Source organism: Vespa velutina, chromosome 24 (genome assembly GCF_912470025.1).
Source record: "Vespa velutina chromosome 24, iVesVel2.1, whole genome shotgun sequence".
Lineage (NCBI taxonomy): Eukaryota > Metazoa > Arthropoda > Insecta > Hymenoptera > Vespidae > Vespa > Vespa velutina.
The window spans coordinates 370,001-387,500 of record NC_062211.1 but is presented as its reverse complement, the minus strand read 5'-3'; the positions used below and the strand labels follow the sequence as shown (position 1 = coordinate 387,500).

The following is a 17,500-nucleotide window of genomic DNA, read 5'->3' as shown; positions in this document are numbered from 1 at the left end:
ATGTGTGCACACAATGCAGCTGTGGGCAACTTCATCCAACCTTGAGTTAAGAGAATTAGAACGCTTCCGATCTGAGCAACATCCAAGCAGGATACGGCGAATCCCTTTACTTCGGACCGATACCGGTCAGCTTGGAATCCTGTTCCAGGATCGTGTTATGCTATCCTCCCTTGACACGCCTCTTCTACTCGTCCAACGGATTGCGGGATTCGAGAGCTCGACCAATCGGGAGTGGTAAAAAGATTCAAAGGATCAGACTCGGAGAATTTATCCTTTCGATCTCGAACTATCCATATCTTATATCTATCACCAATACGCGTTGTATTTTTGTCGAGAGGAATTGATCGATTCATTTTATTTTCTTTTTTTTCTTTTTGTTTCCTTTTTTCCCCCTTTTTTCTACTCCCTCCCTCACTCTCTCTCTCTCTCTCTCTCTCTCTCTCTCTCTCTCTCTCTCTCTCTCTCTCTTTTTTTTTTTTTACTTTTGTTAACACTCGACGAATCATCACTGTCAAAATAAAAATATGAATGCTCTGAATATTCGAGTTATTTCTGTCGCAATCCAATATTATTTTTAACTTGTTATTGATCAATTGTTACTTATCGCATAATATCAATCGTAATTAATGATAACGTTTTAATCGTTAAAACTCAATCAATTTTATTCGTATTATTAAATAGATCCTCGAATGGTCATGGATTGTTTTTTTTTTTCTTTCTCTTTTTTTTTCTTTTTCTTTTTTTTTTTTTTTTTGTTTGCTTTACAAACGAACCTATCATTTTGATTGACAAATATAAATGCAAAAGTATTACACGTTACGACAATATTTCTATTTATCATAAAATAATGTATATATATGGATTTAATATATTATTAATCAATAATTTATTTGGACATACGTAGTACGAAAGAATTTTGAAATATATCTTAAAAGGATCTCTCCTGTGATCCGATATTTCACTCGATTAGCGTCGAATTAAATCGATTATATTCCCCGACATCGCCTTGGAATTTAACGAGAAATAACCGAAATAGTATTAAAAAGTATACACTCTCGAATCCTTTTAGGCCAGAGGCGAATTACGTTTCGTGATGCGAATAGATAACGTGCGACACGCGATAGAATTTTATGTAGGATGTCCAGTAACGTTCATGGAACTCGAGTGATGGAAGGGAAAAAGAGAGAACAGAGATAGATAGAGATAGAGTGAGAGAGAGAGAGAGAGAGAGAGAGAGAGAGAGAGAGAAAGAGAGTGTGTGTAAGAGAAAGAGAGAGAAAGAGAGAGAAAGGGTGGAACGAGGGCATCCGTATAACTTACGTAACGATCATACCGTCCATCGAATTTTATATTCACTGGACGTTGCTTTTAGTTTCGTTCCGCATTTCTCTCTCTCTCTCTCTCTCTCTCTCTCTCTCTCTCTTTCTCTCTCTCTCTCTCTCGATTTTTCTTTTCTTTTTTTTCTTCTTTTTTAATTTTTTTTCTTCTTTTATAACCGCTCAAGCATAATTTTTATTCATATCTGAATTCCCTATGATCGATTTACTTGCTTGAAGAAATTTTCTCTTTCCTTTCCATTTCTTTGTTTACTTTTTATCAATCCAGGATTATCCGATAAACTCAAAATAACGCGCAAGCTTTTCTAAAAACTTACAATACATATATATTTATATATATATATATATATATATATATATATATATATATATATAATACCGAAAATAGAATATATTTTTTGCCATTAAAGTGAAAGTCGTCGTTCCCTCGAAATAGTGTGTTTAGAATATCTAAATTATATATATATATATATATACGTAAATAGATACATAAAGTATACGGAATTATGTGAATACTTGGTCGACCTATAAGTTCTACCAACCGTGTGTATATAATCTTCCCTCTTTCCTCTCTCTTTCTCTCTCTCTCTCTCTCTCTCCCTCCCTCTCTTTCTCTCTCTCTCTCTCTCTCTCTTTTTTTCTTTTTTTTCGTTTCTCTCACCGTAGGTAAAACCATTTAAATTTCGGAACAACCGTGAGAGGATACGAGTATTAGATAAACAATGTAGGTTAATCTTATTTTTCCATTCGGTGTCACCTTAGATCGGATCACGAGAAGTCTTATTTATCGTCTGCTCTGAAAATTTCCAGTTTTGTTTTTTTCTTTTTGTTTTCTTTTTTTTTTTCTTTCTCTCTACGAGGTTAATGGAAATAAATCATAATAACGATTTATCGAAATGATTTTACAATTCGAAGAATACGTACATATTTTCACAAATTTCTAAATTTACGGATCTACCCACGGTTCTATTATCGGCTTATTATTACAATATCATTTCTATCGAATCAATATCGATTTAATAATAACAAATCCATTTATTTAATTCATGATAGAACTAGATATTTCTTTCTATATCCTTTAAATCGACTCGTTGACCTGACCTAGATTTTTTGATCGCAAAGAAGATGGGAGTACCAGAGAGAAAGAGAGAAAGAGAGAGAGAGAGAGAAAGAGAGAGAAAGAGAGAGAGAGAGGGAGAAATAGAGAGAGAGAGAGAGAGAGAGAGAGATAAAGAGAGAGAGAACGTTCGTTTTAACGGAGAGAACCTACTGTAATCTGTGTACCCGTAATAAGTTTTGCGTGGTTAGCAGCTGACCATGCATGGAATTCATTATGCCGAAACAAATATGTAAATCTCCATATATTCGTAGCACTGTTACACGTACATACATATATACATACATACATACATATGTGGATACATACATACATATATACATAACTCGTCGTGGACGAAGAGAGAGAAAACGGTGCACGTAACATGGAAGATGCAAATATGTTTCGTCCGAAACGGGCCGTAGTGCGACCATGGCACTACCAACTGACATTTAAAAAACTTATCTGCATGCACCGTACTACCATAGCAGAGACATGTTAATAACGTCCACATTTTTATGGGCTAACTTTCTTTCTATGAAAAACTTAATATCGGCAGGGATATTTTGCGATTAAAACGATCGTTTCGTCATTCGCCGCCATTTTGGTCTCTTCGAGAAAGCTCTCTCTCTCTCTCTCTCTCTCTCTCTCTCTCTCTCTCTCTCTCTCTCTCTCTCTCTCTTTCAGGGATTAAACGAAATTTCTTTTTTTTCTTTTTTTTTTTTTTTCATGACTACGTTTCGTTTAATAAACATTTATAATTTTCTGGGCATTGGATCCAGTCGATCGTTTGTTTTGTTTGTTTGTTTTCCTTCTTTTTTTTTCTTTCTTTTTCTCTCTTAGCGACTCCAATCGTTCGTATTTCCAAAGATTTTTCTAAAAATTCTCCTACGACGTTTTCTTTTTATTCGACGAATCCAAATCACGTTCGTTATTAAATATTGGATTTTTCCTAGGTTTTCTATAAAAGTGATTTACGAGAATTTCAATTAATTTGGAAAAAAACAGAGTTTTCGGTAACGAATTTATTCATTTTCTTTTCTTTTTAAAATTGTGCCTTTTTCGTTTGTACGTTTTATTTGTAGACGGATATTTGTAATCTTCTAATAGTCGTACCAATCGATTTATTTATTAAATTTGTTAATCATTCCGTCAATTTGTTTTTTCTTTTCTCTTTTTTTTTTCTTTTTTTTTCTATTTTATTTTTTTCTAAAGGAGAAAATTATTTTCCTGCAACGTCCTTCTAATTATTCCATAGACCGTGACGACAAATCCATTATTAATGATGAAAGCTTTTCATGAGCTCATAGGAGAATAATTAAAGGAGAATTTTAATTGGTTTGTAAAAACGATTGAAAAAAAGAAAGAAAGTTTTATCTCGTATAAACCATCGTATACATATATATATATATATATATATATATATATATATATATATATATATATATATATACATATAATTTATGTCTCGTATTATTCGAAAAAATAATTCCTGATGTCTCCTCTTCTCTATCCCCGCCACTCCTCTCCATTCCGAATCTACTATATAAATTTAATTCAACTTGAATCGCAGTTTGTTGATAGTAGCTATAAACCGTCCGTAGTTACAGCCGTATCACGTTTTCTTTTCTTCTTTTTTTTTTTTCTTTTTTTTTTTGTTTTTCGCCCCGCGCGCATACGCCATGTTAACAACGAAAGAGCATATTTTCGTTGATTCGTCGTACTCGAGATTGAAATATAGTCGGCGAGGCGCAATTATACGGGTAGGCAGACGTAATTAGAATAATTCCCTTTGTATCTATTTACCAGAGGCCCTTCAATAATCCCGCTGGGAGAATTCACCGAAACTCGCGGACTGACTCCTTATAAACGCAATTACACGAGATACGTTTCGCGCATTCTTTCCTTTCCTCCGTGCTCCAGTCATTTTATTATTTCTTCTTCTTCTTCTTCTTCTTCTTTTTTTTCTTTTTTGTTCTTTTCTTTTTTCTTTTATTTCTTCCTTCTTTTTATTTTTTTATTTTCTTTTCTTTTATCTCCTTTTCTTTTTAATTCCTCTTTCTCTCATTGCCGAATAAATAAATAAATAAATTAAAAAAAAAAAAAGGGGAAAGAAAAAAAGAAAGGAGAAAACGAGAGGGGAGGGGAAGGAAAAAAAAAAAGGAGGAAAGAAACAATTCGTATTAATTAGAACGGACAATATGAAAATGAGAAGATCCAACGGGATTGCACGTGTCCTTTGATATTCTTTCGTATTTAAAAACTATACAAACAATGCTTTTTCCCTATGAAAAATGGGGAGTGGTTACGGCTATGGTTACTAAGAATGATAATTAATATACAATCCGTAGAAGAATATTTCTAGCGAGTAAAATAAATAATTAATTAAGATAATTAAGATTACCTTTCGAGATAGTGAGAGAGAGAGAGAGAGAGAGAGAGAGAGTGAGAGAGATAGATAGATCGATAGAGAGAGAGAGAGAGAGAGAGAGAGAGAGACAGGCAGACAGACAGAGACAGAAGGAACGAGAGAAAATCTTGAGACAATTGTTTCAATTCTCGCGAGAACTCGACGAATAAATCCGAGGAACATTCTTTAGGGAATTTCTGTTTACTCATTTCCTTCAGTTATTGCCCGAAATAACTCGGATTTCGTCGGATATTCAGGTAATCATTCCAATTCTCTCTCTCTCTCTCTCTCTCTCGCTGTCTCTTTCATTCGAATGAAAATCCCTTTGTGATACGTTTCTCCCTAGCTTCGTTTTATTTCTCTCTCTCTCTCTCTCTCTCTCACTCTCTTTCTCCTTCTCTTACTCCTCCTCCCTTTTTCTCCGTGGCTTCTTTGCGAATGAGAAAGAGAGAGAGAGAGAGAGAGAGAGAAAAAGCAAAGAGCCGCCACCGCCGCGTTCGGAATAATCCGAAAATGTCATAATTATTATTTGTTTGTTTGTTTGTTGTTGTTTCGCAGGGATTTCCATGCACAAAGGATACGCCTTCGTACAATTCACGAATCCCTTTGACGCACGCAGCGCCTGTCTTGGGGAAGATGGCCGTACCGTTCTCAGCCAGATACTCGGTAAGTTATTCTATTATTCTGGCAATGATAATTTAGCGGTATTACGTGCTAATTCAAATCTTCTCATATTTTTCATCATAGTTAGCCGTCTAATATATAAATGACGACAAACTATCGTTAGTTCTCTATTTCCACGTTCGTTCGTATTTCTTTTAAAATGTGTTATCTCTAACTACGTTTTACACAGCAAAACGAGAACATTTCAAAACGATTTTCGTCGAACGAAATACGTTTCATTAAAGATTTTAATAAACCGACCGACCGTCCGATCAAAGAAAGATAGAGAGAGAGAGAGAGAGAAGCAATTTTAACAAGCCTAAAAAGTTGTAACGTCTCAAAGGAAGCCTTAATTTATTTCATTGATTTTCCTTTTTCAAAAATCAATATTTTCATTCTCTACGAACACTTTCGTTCAAAACTTATTACTGTGCTTTCTTTCGCTCTTTTCTTTTTCTTTTTGTTTTTCTTTCTTTTTTTTTTCTTTCTTTTTCTTTTTTTTTTTTTTTTTTTTTCTTTTTTTTTTTCAAACGTTATGCGCTTATATGTAAAGGATCGATCAGTTTTTGTATCTCATCTCTTACTCGTTCAGTATAGATAGTAATTTATATTATTAATACTAATACAGAAGAGAAAGATATTCATTTATTCAAATATGCTGTAAAATAAATTATCGATCGAGGATAATTCGACTAGAACCGAATCAACGATGAATTATTAACACAGATGATAGGAATTGTCGACTAATAATAATCATCTAATCCTAATTCATATTTTTAATATTATTGTACATAATGTAATAGTATTGTATAATACTAATGTTCAATTGAGATATATTTATGAATGACGAACGGAAAAAATTTATTCTACGATATTAATGGTTACGTATTAACGATAATTAATTTCATTTTATGAATTAACAATTTTAAATGAATAATTGGAACGTTCATTGATCTATTAAAAATGGTATTATTATTTTAGGCAATGAACTGAATCATTTCTCCAAGTCTTGAATATATTTAAATAAGCTTGATAAACTATTGAAACCAAGAACTATAAACACACATCACTCGATATCTCGAGTTCAGACGAATCGATACAGTTAGATCGAACTATTTAAAGAGGGAAAATTTTGCGAACGTCGAGTACTCTCTATCTCTTTCTCCCTTTCTCTCTCTCTCTCTCTCTCTCTTTTCCTTTATGGCTTTAACTTCGCCTTTGAACGTTCCAGCCGAACGAAGGAACGCAAAGGGTGGAACCCTTAGAAGTGAAGCATCATCGACGTTCGACCATTAGTTTAAACCTTCCGAGAGGGTTAAGGTGTTCTGCACGCTCGCCAAGGGTCTACCTAACGTGAAGGGTTTAATAAAGCGGACCTCTGCTCCACCGGGAGCGACTTCTTCGAGAGGAGGAGAGCTACGAAATTTAGGCCCTCCTTAACGTTCACGTTCGCATCTTCTATATATACCGGGTGTTCTCATTTTAATACTAATATATATGTAGATCATATCGTTAGTTTTGAAACGTTCGAAATTGTTTGGAAATTTTCTTCCTCTCTTTATTTCCCGTTTTTTTTCTTTTTTTTTTTTTTTTTTGAATTTAACGCGATTGAAATTATTTTACAGTAATAAAATAAATTTCTTACGACATTTCGATCGTATAAGACAATCGAAAGATAAGTGATTCGATTAAAAGGAAATCGGTCGAAATGGAGCATACTACCACCCGGTACGTGAGGGGTCAAACGTGCACGCAGAATCTTCTTCATCTTCTCTTTCGTATTTCTTCGGATCACCGAATTGGCTTTGAATTTCGAGGTTTAACTTTGGCAAATGAAGAGAAATAGAGATAGGGATATATATATATATATATATATATATATATATAGATATATATATATATATATAGAGAGAGAGAGAGAGAGATACCATTCGTAACGTTGCTGAACAAGGAGGGTGGAAAATTGGCAGTGGCTCTTTTCTTGGGAAAATCTAATCAACGCAACGGCACTCTGCTCTGTTCAAATAAAACCTCACGTGTTTCCCTTTCCTTTCTTTTTTTCACATCTTATATATTTATATACAGTATCCCTTCCCACGTTATCATTGAAAAGATATCGATCGTCGCTGAGTTCATTTTTCTTTTCTTATCTTATCTTTTCTTTTCTTTTCTTTTCTCTTTTTTTGTTTTGTTCTTTTTTTTTTTTTTGTTCCCTTTCTCACTTTTTCATTTTCGTTCTTTATTTTGTAGACGTTCCTATCACCTACGTCCCCTTCCCTATCCCATCCCTCCTCCATCGTTCTATAGCATTTCTTTGCAGTCGCAACACGTCAAACGGATTTTTTAGTGCAAGAATAAGGGCAGATGCAACAGGTTGCAGTTTAATTATTATTAAAGGGAAGTTAGGATCGAATGATCGCGTTAAGGGATGGGGGAACTTTAAGGAAAAGGATTTATTCTGTCTGTGGGATTCGTAGAGACGAATCGTCCTATTCTTTGTCACTTTCTTGTACAGAGAAAATTAAAAGGCATTCGAGAGAGACTCTCTCTCTCTCTCTCTCTCTCCCTCTCTCTTTCTCTTTCTCTTTCTCTTTCGTTATCTCCGTTTTCTTTTATCTTTTTCGTTAAGTTTAAAAAGGAACGAAATGAAAGTGTAGGCGAGAAAAGGAGTCTTGGTGGCTACACGCGTTTGCTATAAATTTTTCGCTGGTACGGCGCTATAAGTAACGTTAGCGCGTCGGAGAACGTAGTAAAGTTGGCAAGAATTACTAGATTCGTGGGTACATACCTCGGAGCCACACTAAATGGGATACTCAACTTAAACTTATGGTAATGTTTACTACGATATAAATTCCACGAGTTCCTTTCCGCGTGAGTACTCACGATAGTTTCGCCATGGCTCGCTCAGCGAACGCTGTCTTCCATTCTTCCACTTTTCTATTTCTCTCTCTTTCTCTCTCATCTCTCTCTCTCTCTCTCTCTCTCTCTCTCTCTCTCTCTCTCTCTCTCTCTCTCTCGCTCCGTCTTCTTTCCGTTTCATTACCTTCTCTCGTACTTTATACCATCGAAAAAGGAATATGAACGACCCATTGTTCCGTTCTTTCAATATTATAAAGCATCCATATATCAGTTTAGAATATTATTTTACGATCTAAAATATGCTCTATAAGTATCCTCGTTTTCTCTCTTTTACTTTTTTAATATTCTTAACATCGAATGACTTTTTCTTTTCTTTTTCCTTTGTTTTTTTTTTTTGTTTTTTCTTATACCTCTCATACCGTTCATTGAATTGCTACGTAATCTTAATTGTAAGACGTTGAAATCGTTTTAAAAATGAGATTAATAGTTATATTAAAAAAAAAAAAAAAAAAAAAAAAGAAAAAGAAAAAAAGAAGGAAAGGAAAGAAAAAGAAGAAAAAAGAAGAAGAGACGGAACAGAAAGCTTACGAGAAAAACGAGCGACCAGTAAAACCTTCGAATCGTTCAAGCTTTTTATTATTACGGCAAGATGAAAATGCATAAAGATTCGAAAGGGAAAAACGATGGGGATATAGAAATAATTTTTCGATCGCACTTTTATTTTAACGGCAGCCTTCTCCCTCTCCCTCTCCCTCTCTCTCTCTCTCTCTCTCTCTCTCTCTTTCTAATACTTTCCATTCGTTATTTTTGTCATTTATTTTTTTTTTCTTTTTTTTTTTTTTTTTTATCATCCACGTTCTTCTTCGAACTGGCAAAATTCTCGTCTTCCTCCTGCACCATTCTCGAAAATAGAACGACGGCCATGGTCGCTCGGGGATCTGTAGGACGGGAGTAGTAACTAGGAAAATAGGCGAACGCGGTAGCAAACCCTCTTCGAGACGAGTACTCGCCGGTGGAGCCATTTTGCGATAGGTGGTTCCATACTTTCAATAAGAAACACATCGATATTGGCTCGCGTTTCGCTCGGTATTTCGATCCTCTTGTTTTTCTTTCTCTCCTCTCTTTATCTTTTCTTTTTCTTTTTTCTCTCTTTTCTTTTTTTTTTTTTTTTCCTTTTTTTTTTTTTTTTTCCTTCCTTTCTCTCTTTCCTTCTCTACATTCACTTCCGCATTTGTTCTTCCATCTCTACTTTCCTGAACATTTCTTTTCTCGTCCCTTTTTCATTTAGTCGATAAAAATTAATCGATTCTGATATTTTAATCTCGTAACGTTCGAGTGATAATTTGATTTTATTTAAAAAAAGAAAAAAAAAAGAAAGAAAGAAAAAAGAAAGAAAGGAAGAAAGAAAGAAGACAAGAAAAATAAAATATAATATCATGCCGTGCGTTAATTTCATCGTGTTACGTTATATGCTCGTATATACATACATACATACATACATATATATATATGCATACATACATATGTACGTGTATAATCGACATTTATAATGACTATAAAAATTTTATTTTATAATCTCGATCGAAATATGGCGAAATCACAAAGGAGTAACATAGTCGCGTCCATTGTCTGTGAAGTAATTAATTTACTTCTTTTAATCGGTCGTCCGTTCTTTTAAGAGTTCATCTTTTGAAAAATATATTAATACATTTATGATGGTAACTATTGGTCGACGATAGGATTTATTCTTTCTATTTTCTTTTTTTCTTTTTCTTCTTCGTTCTATCAATGTGTTCCTCGAAAATGAAACACATTGATGGTCCGAAATAATAGAGGAAACTACGACTCCGTTACTCAAATGTAAAATACAAAAATATGATAAAAAAAAAATGCGTTAGACGTTACTTCTCGATATGTAGACACTTTATATTTACAAAAAAATATTATTCTAAGAATAGGAATATTATTAACTTTTTTTTTTTCATCTCATGGATCCTTAAATTCATTCTCATCATCATCATTGTAATTCGAATTATCGAAATTTTCCAGACTCTTTTTCTCTCTCTCTATCTATCTATCTATCTATCTGACCCTATCTCTTATCATTTTTCATCAGATACGATAAACTCTTTTTATTATCACTTCGCACTTTTCTTTACCCTTTTGCCATCAAATAGCTTAGTTCCTTTTCTCGAAAAAAGTACTACCAACATACATATATACATACTTTCTACGTAAGCGCTTGAATTACGTCGAAAGTATAAATAAATCGTAACTCGGGTCCCTCTTTCCGCATCGAAGTGCACCGAAGTAAGTGGAAAACTAAAACTTTTGCGCTCCCGTTAGACTCCGTAGACTTTACCCCTGTTACTTGTCTCCGTTAATGTTCGACGAGTCTTCCATATTTCAGAGGAGAGCCGGAAAGGTTCTGGTACGATGAAATCACAATGGCGTTGAGGAAAATTCATCGAAGAAACGTAGGATTTTTATAACTGGATCTTGATAATCACATGGACTCTCTCTCTCTCTCTCTCTCTCTCTCCTTCTCTCTTTTCCATCTTAATCATGATGTTCTGTCATTTTTCTCTATACCAGAGCTTGTTAAAATACATGGAAATAAATGATGTTTCTCTCTTACTCACTAACTTCTTCTCTCTGTCTTTTTAAGGAAACGGAGACGATTCAATTTCGACGTCGTGCAGAAAGAGAGAGAGAAAGAGAAAGAGAGAGAGAGAGAGAGAGAGAGAGAGAGAGAGAGAGAGAGAGAGAGAGAGATACGATGAACAATGAAATTAAAATGCTCGTAGTACATACGTATATCGACACACCGATGATAACAGAGATATCTTTCCTCTTCTTCCTCCCTCCTCCCCCCGCCACAACCCCATTTGTATGTGTAAATGGACGTGTACAAGATGAAAACGATTATGAATATAGATATATCTCTTTCGTAATTACGCATAATGCATTCGTTCTCATTAAACAACGTCGAAAGGTCCTTGAACAAAATTACAGCTCACAACTCGTATATTCGGCTTGTAAACATATAAGATATTCCCTTTTTCTCGCGTGGTATGTGAACATCGATGGAAAAAAAAAAAATTCATTCCACGAATTTTTTTCTTTTTTTTTCAGCAAATGAACGGAAAAGAAGAAGAGAGAACATAAAGTAATGTAAACTAGATAGAAATATATTGATTGGCCGAACAAATTTAAATATCTGCTTGTTTGATGAGTGTATGTAATGTATGTATGTATACATATATATATATATATATATATATATATATATGTGTATATGTATATACATATACGGATTACTTCCATGGAGTTTGCAAATTTGTTTTGAAAACAACTGAGCTGACTAACGTGAATAGGAAGAAAAGAGAGAGAGTGAAAGAAAGAGAGAGAGAGAGAGAGAGAGAGAGAGAGAGAGATATCCAATGTTTCATTGAATTCACGATTGAGCGAGCAAACGAGGATCGCAGGACGATAGTTAGAATGGGTTGGTCGCGGTGGATCGCGTCCTGCGCATTCTACATGACCCTGCACATAATCAGAATTAACGCCATTACATGGTACAAGCAGGATGCACGATAGAATCCACCGAGTCTGAATATAACACTACCTACCTACCTATCTAGCAACCCTTTACTCGTACTATCAACTATCTCTCTTCGTTTCTCTTTCTACGTTCTTTCTATATATTTCTCTCTCTCTCTTTCTCTCTCTCTCTCTCTCTCTTTTTCTCTCCCTTTCTCTCATTCCAACAAATAACATCATTTTTCTCTCTTTAACCAACGTAGTATCTTTCTGTCTCTATTCCCAGTCCCTCCCCTCCATTCCTCCCGTTCTACCACCCCAATTCACCAGAAATCTTTCTTCGGCTAATGCAAGAACTGTGTTTCCGGCGTAGCTAGCAACTCTCTAACGCCTACCCTTCCGGTGGCCATGTACGTTCTATGTATACATGGAGATGTCTGGCGAGACGCGAACTACCCTACCACTATGACGCAAGGGGTGGAGCTGGGAAGCTGTGCGCGTTTGAATGTAGATCGAAGGTGTCGCTGGATACCGGAAGAGACTCGTATTTACAAGTGCAACACACCACAACGTGGCCGCCCGCCCGCGCGCGCGCGCGCGGGCGGGCGGGCGGGCGGGCGTGCCTGCGTGAAAGAGACAAAGAGAAAGCGAGACCATGTCTCTCATACACCTCTATTCATTCCTCCTCCCCCTCCTTCTTCAAGCTTCACCCTTCCCACTCTTCTTTCTTCTCTTCGTCGTTGTCGTTGTCGTTGTCGTCTTCTCTCCGTTAAACCAGATCGACACCTTTCGTTTCGTCGACACTCGCCACCACTTTCCCACACACATAGATTCAGAATATAGATAGAAAGACACGTGTTAGTGTGGTATAAGGGTGAAGTGGGATTGGTGGAATGGGAGGGAGGAGGGATAGGGACGTTTGGCTAAAACTTTGCACGTTCCTTTTTTGTGTCTCTCTCTACCTTTTTTCTCTTTCATCGTTTCCTTCTCCATCCATGCGGTTCGCTTCTCTGTCTCTCTGTCTCTCTGTCTCTCTCTCTCTCTCTCTCTCTGTGGTTCGCCTAACTGTCGCCCTCCTTTCTTTTTTCTTGTGTTTCTTTTTTTCCCCCTTCATTCTATCCTCAAACATTGACCCAAAAACTTGCTTGTTTCTTTTCCTTAATGGAGGAATCGAATTTTTGTTCCATATCTACAGATCTGCACAAATTAACGTCCTACACACACACACACACACATATATATATATATATATATATATGTTTCACACATACATATAAATTATTTCGAATATTTCACTTTCGAGATTACGCTTCGTCTTTGAACCCTTCTTTGATTTCGATCGAACCCTCTCCGATATACCCTTAAAACTAGACGCGCGAATAGAGCGTTGACATCTTCCTCACGCACTTGTATAATTAACTTTGCAAATTGGCTCCTCTTCCTCTCTATATCTATTTCTCTCATATCGGTGATACCTTGGAAATGCATTTTAGGTCTTTGACTTTGGTGGGACTCGCTTATATCAAGTGTCTGCTCTGCACTAGTGCGAGCCCGCGCTCACATCCTAGCTTCCCCCTTACTCGATATTTAATTTCAAATTCTTTTTACTCTCTCTCTCTCTCTCTCTCTCTCTCTCACTCTCTCTCTCTTCACAATTTGCCCTTTGACCTTTTAGAAAGATGTCCAATATTTTTCTCTCCTCATTCTATCCGCCGATTCCGACGATTAATGCGAATTTTTAATTTCGTTCTATGACAATCAAGGAAAAACGTATTTACCCATGGAAAGGTGCGACGAACGAAACGTAGTTTTTATCTCTGATTGAATTGTACACGATCGAATATTAAACCTTTACCATCAAGATTCTCTTTCGTCCATTTGAACAAATTTTTGCCCAATCGCGAACAATGAAGTGTAAGCTTTGCTTTATTTCCTTACGAATCGATCGCATTATTTCTCGCGAATCTTCTTCCTTCTTCTTCTTCTTCTTTACATTCCTCTCAACTTTTTTCCCCTGTATCCTTATAAATCTCTCTCTCTCTCTCTCTCTCTCTCTCTCTCTCTCTCTCTCTCTCTCTCTCTCTCTCTCTCTCTCTCTCTCTGTCTTTCTCTTCCTCTTTTTCTTCGTGACTCTAACTGATAGTTTCAACGAGACCATTACTCTTCTCTCTCCTCCCCCTCATTCTGCCTCTCCGTTTCAACATAAAAAAAAATATCTCGGTATCAGTCTACACTTTGTCGTGGTAGAGGCAGGACGAAGAGAGGAACGCCATTGAATGTTTTACGACGGTATTTATTAGCATATAGCAACGTACGGGTGTACCCGTACGTATAATACATACATACATACATACATACATACATACATACATACATACCTGATGTATTTTAGCGACGTCTCGCGTCACTTTACGGGACACGTTTTACTTCTTCATCCGAGAAACGTACGGCCGTTGCAACGTTTACTATGTCCTTTTCTCCCTTCGCTCCCACCTCAAGCCCGTATATCCCTATGTTGAGAAAGATGATAGAGCTTATCTTCGACATAAAATAGTCATACACTTTGGCCTGAAAAGTTTTTGAATAAATTATAGGCCGTCACCGGTGGACTTACCCCTTTTCCTTGTCCTCTCTCTTCTCACTTCCCTCTACCCCTCCCCCGCACATCCCTATTTTAAATCCTCTTTCCAATCTCACGTATTTACCCTTATAACCTGGAAATCAGCCAATTGACGAATATAGACGATGTACACTCTCTCTCTCTCTCTCTCTCTCTCTCTCTCTAGCACGTTAATTATTTTTAATAATAATAGGGTAAAATTAAAAGGCATACGTATGTACGTACGTACGTATATTGACAATAATTGTAAAAAAAAAAAAAGTATCTAACAAGTGAATTTTTACGATCACCACAGTATGTAAAAACCTTTGCCTGTAGGAAGCAAAATGTTCGTTTATCGATCTATAACGTTATTCGTATTGGTAGGTAGTATCATTAAACGAGTTTGGGCTAATGAAATATTGATGCCTCGGAAATTGAAAAGAGTAACGTCGATGTAGCTGAGAGACTGGAAGAGACCAGAATTTGTGTATGTGTATGTGTGGTATCGATGGAAAAATATAGGTCACGCGTAAACGCATACGCGAGTTCGCATCGTTGGAGTTTACCACTCGCATGTGCAAATAGCGTGAAAAAGGATGATTTATCGCGCTAATATCATTAGAAATTAATACGCTGATTTATCGGCGCTCGAGGTTGCAAATGTTTTTCGGCTTGGCCACGAGCATCCGTTTTATCGTTCCGTCCCGTATCTAGGTCTTTATTGCCCGTTAAACTAAATGGTAACTAAACATGAAGGGATGAGGAAAATATCTGGATACTATTTTTTCACGCAATTAATATTGACGCGGGAAAATGAAAGAAACAAAAAAAAAAAAAGAAGAAGAAGAAGAAGAAGAGACAGAAGAAGAAAAATAAAAGAAATGAAAAGAAGAGAATCATCATCAAATTAATTGTTCGTACAATTTTCACTCTAATCTATCCATATATATATATACATTTACTGTATATTGTTGTGTATATTATTCGTAGATGAGTTTCGATGCTGTGTAACTCATACGTGAAAATTAACGATTGAAAATTTTAAAAGAGTAATATCGTTGGACCTTTTCCCAATGGCGAATGATACTGTTGATTTCTTTTCCTTTCTTTTTTTTTTTTTTTTTTTTTTTTCTTTTTTTTTTTGAACGATACTATCGATTTTTTTTGTTTTTTATTTCTTTTTTTTTAACATTCATACTTTCGCTATTCGTTTCTTTCGTTATTCATCTTTTCGATATTGATTTTTTCCTTGAATTCATTACGCCCTACGTTCGATCTCAAATGAATGTAACATTATGGGAAAAAAAAAAAAAAAAAAAAAAAAAAAAAAAAAAATACAGCTCCAAACGATTATAATTTATTCACGTACGTATGTACGTAGCTATAAAAAAAATGAGCGCTAGCACGTATTTACCTGCAGTCCGACGTCGTTTGCGTTTATCTTCCCTAGTCATTCTTCCCGAGATTTGTTAACTGTATTACGAGGATGAAGCGTACGCGTATGCGCATGCGCACGAACGAACGAGCGAGCGAGCGAGCGAGCGAGCGAACAAGCAAGCGAGCTCAACTCCGCGCTTGTTATTTTACTTCAAACTCATTTGTACTACCGCAGAACAACACGTTATCCCTGAAATTCTGCTAATTACGAAAAGCATATAATATAATTGCATTCGCGATACGCAAGCGATATTCTCTCTGTCTACGATGTGAGTTCAAAGTAAACTCATATATATATATATATATATATATATATATATATATATATATATATATGTATATATATACATATATATATATATACATATATATATATATACACTCACACAAAATTCAAAATTCATTCTAAAAATTTATTGATTAATATACTAGATATACTTTATTGTTTTATATCGGAACGTATGTTTATATATATATATATATATATATATATATATATATATATATATATATATATATATGTATATATAAGATTATGCAATAAAATTGATCATCTCGAGTATCTTCGTTCCTTTTTCTTTTTAGATATACAGAGATATTTTATTTACAAGATTCGTACGGCACGAATAGGGCCCCATAATATGGTAGTAATAATTCTTTTTTTTTTATTATTATTATTTTTTTTTTTTTTTTTTTTTTGTAAATTGGTACATAAAGAATATATGAAGACCAACTGAGTTTCTATTTTTTTTTTTTTTGTTTAATGGAATCATATATTTTTGATTACAACGATCGACGCGGATTGACATTCTCCATAAAAAAAAAAGTATGAACGCATATATGTCGAAGAATGATTAATTTAAAAGATATTTCATAGTAATGTCATTATTACGAAAGAAAAATCTTGAAATTTCGTAATCTTTGGCGATTATTAATGATTATTATTAATAATTTATTTCTTATTTTGAAGAAACAAAATAAAATTTTTACATAATTGTAATAAAAATATAAATATAATTTCGTTACTGTTATGGCCTTGTCGAGAAAGAAAAAATTAAAATTTTTAAAAATTATTAACAAAATTGATTTTATTATAACGATATTAATTGTAATATTTAAATAAATAAAGAATAAATTACACTTGAAAACAATTTTTGTTTTAAATGTTTGCGATCTTTCGTTCCGAAGATATCGCTTTCGAATGATTTTCATTTATAATTATTATAGTACATCCGTTCGTAGTAATAATACTGAGTAATAGTGGTAGATCCGCATAAATTTTCGAAATTTATATAGATCACCGAGCCAACATGAACAAAATTATATAGGTCAGTATGTTAACATAAATATCTTCCATTTATATGGGAATATTTTTGAAATGAAAACTCCTAAAGACTTGAATTAAATATCATTTTAAAAAAGGGGATTTTTTTTTTTTTATTATTTAATACTATAATTAATTAACAATTTGTTATAAACAATTTACATGAAGAAATACTTAGGAAAATAAATTCATCGTACTTCTCGAAAGAAAAGTTCGTCTTATGTTCGAT

At 34.7% G+C, this 17,500-nt stretch overlaps 1 protein-coding gene across 10 annotated transcripts in view; it reads left to right on the top strand.

The window, feature by feature from the left end:
• The window catches only part of LOC124957032, a 271,790-nt gene that overhangs the window by 162,238 nt on the left and 92,052 nt on the right, over window positions 1–17,500 (top strand). For all 10 annotated transcript variants that reach the window (XM_047513623.1, XM_047513624.1, XM_047513626.1 and 7 more), the window contains one exon: window positions 5,402–5,509. In XM_047513623.1, coding sequence (XP_047369579.1) covers window positions 5,402–5,509 — 108 coding nt within the window. The remainder of the gene's footprint in view (window positions 1–5,401; window positions 5,510–17,500) is intronic.